Source organism: Globicephala melas, unplaced genomic scaffold (genome assembly GCF_963455315.2).
Source record: "Globicephala melas unplaced genomic scaffold, mGloMel1.2 SCAFFOLD_1183, whole genome shotgun sequence".
NCBI classification, from domain to species: domain Eukaryota; kingdom Metazoa; phylum Chordata; class Mammalia; order Artiodactyla; family Delphinidae; genus Globicephala; species Globicephala melas.
The window spans coordinates 1-1,000 of NW_027208167.1; the positions used below are offsets into that span (position 1 = coordinate 1).

General features: G+C 43.6%; 1 protein-coding gene across 1 annotated transcript; it reads right to left on the reverse strand.

Annotated features, from left to right (window-relative positions):
- Positions 1-343: 343 nt before the first annotated feature.
- On the reverse strand, positions 344-913 carry LOC132595693 (tRNA1(Val) (adenine(37)-N6)-methyltransferase-like). Its single transcript, XM_060293285.1, has one exon. The coding sequence runs from the start codon at positions 911-913 to the stop codon at positions 344-346; it is 570 nt and encodes a 189-aa protein (XP_060149268.1).
- Positions 914-1,000: the final 87 nt, after the last annotated feature.

Below are 1,000 nucleotides of genomic sequence, written 5' to 3' on the forward strand. Positions count from 1 at the left end.
CAAGGAACAGAACTACGCTCAAGACGTGATTGACGTTATCGCTCGCTATCGTGGAAACATCTGTGCTGGTAAGCGTATTATGAAGCTTATTGGTCTTGACCTCGGTCCTAACCGTAAGCCATTTATCAATATCACAGATGAAGAAGAAGCTAAGATTAAGGCTGAACTTGAAGCTATTGACTTCTTCAACCGTTGCAATCCAATGAAGTAAGATTAGTCTTTCTTAAGATAGTATTGAGTGTGTCAAATTCTAATTTTGGCACACTCTTATTATATATCTTATTTTTTAGGACTTAAACAGCACATAAATATAAGCTAGGCTTATATAAATTAAGAGGAAGCATTAGGGTAAGAAAGGAGATAGAAGATCTGCATAAGCTTGGCTAGGGGTTTGATCTGACTTATGTAGCGTTAATTCGGAAATATCACTTCGACAATAAGCAGAAGACAGCTCTAGATGCGTCCACGAACTAAGTAAACGAACACCTTTGTTCGGTAAGGAAGAGACCCTGCAGAGACTTTGGCTACGTAAGCCAGCTTCACAAGCATAAAGCCTCAGATCCATTTCACGATCAAGCGGCGTTATCAGACAGAGACTTGAGCCGTCCTGCCTTGATAGCATAGCTTGAGAAAGGTTCATCAGCCGAACTAAGTTCAGCCCCTCGCTCTGCTCCTGCCTAGCTAAAGCACGTCCGCCGTCAGGTGCTATAGCTCCTGTGGCGGAGAAATAGGGCGGATTGCTCACGATCAGGTCAAAAGCTTCGCTGGGCTTATAGCTCAGGAAGTCTTGCTTCAGTAGCTCTATCCTATGAGCAAAGGGGCTTTGCTTAATGTTGTACTGTGCATCAAGCAAAGCCCCTTCGTTTATTTCCAAGGCGGTAATCTGAGCTTCAGGGAATGCCTGAGCAAGCATCAAACTAATGATGCCTGTCCCCGCCCCAATATCTAAGATTTTCAAGGCTTTGTCCCTAAGTTCTTTTTGGTTTTCTGCGATCCAAGC

Bases quoted from the DNA above. Each gene is read 5' to 3' on its own strand.
- LOC132595693 (XM_060293285.1), bottom strand. From the start codon at position 913: ATGCTTGCTCAGGCATTCCCTGAAGCTCAGATTACCGCCTTGGAAATA.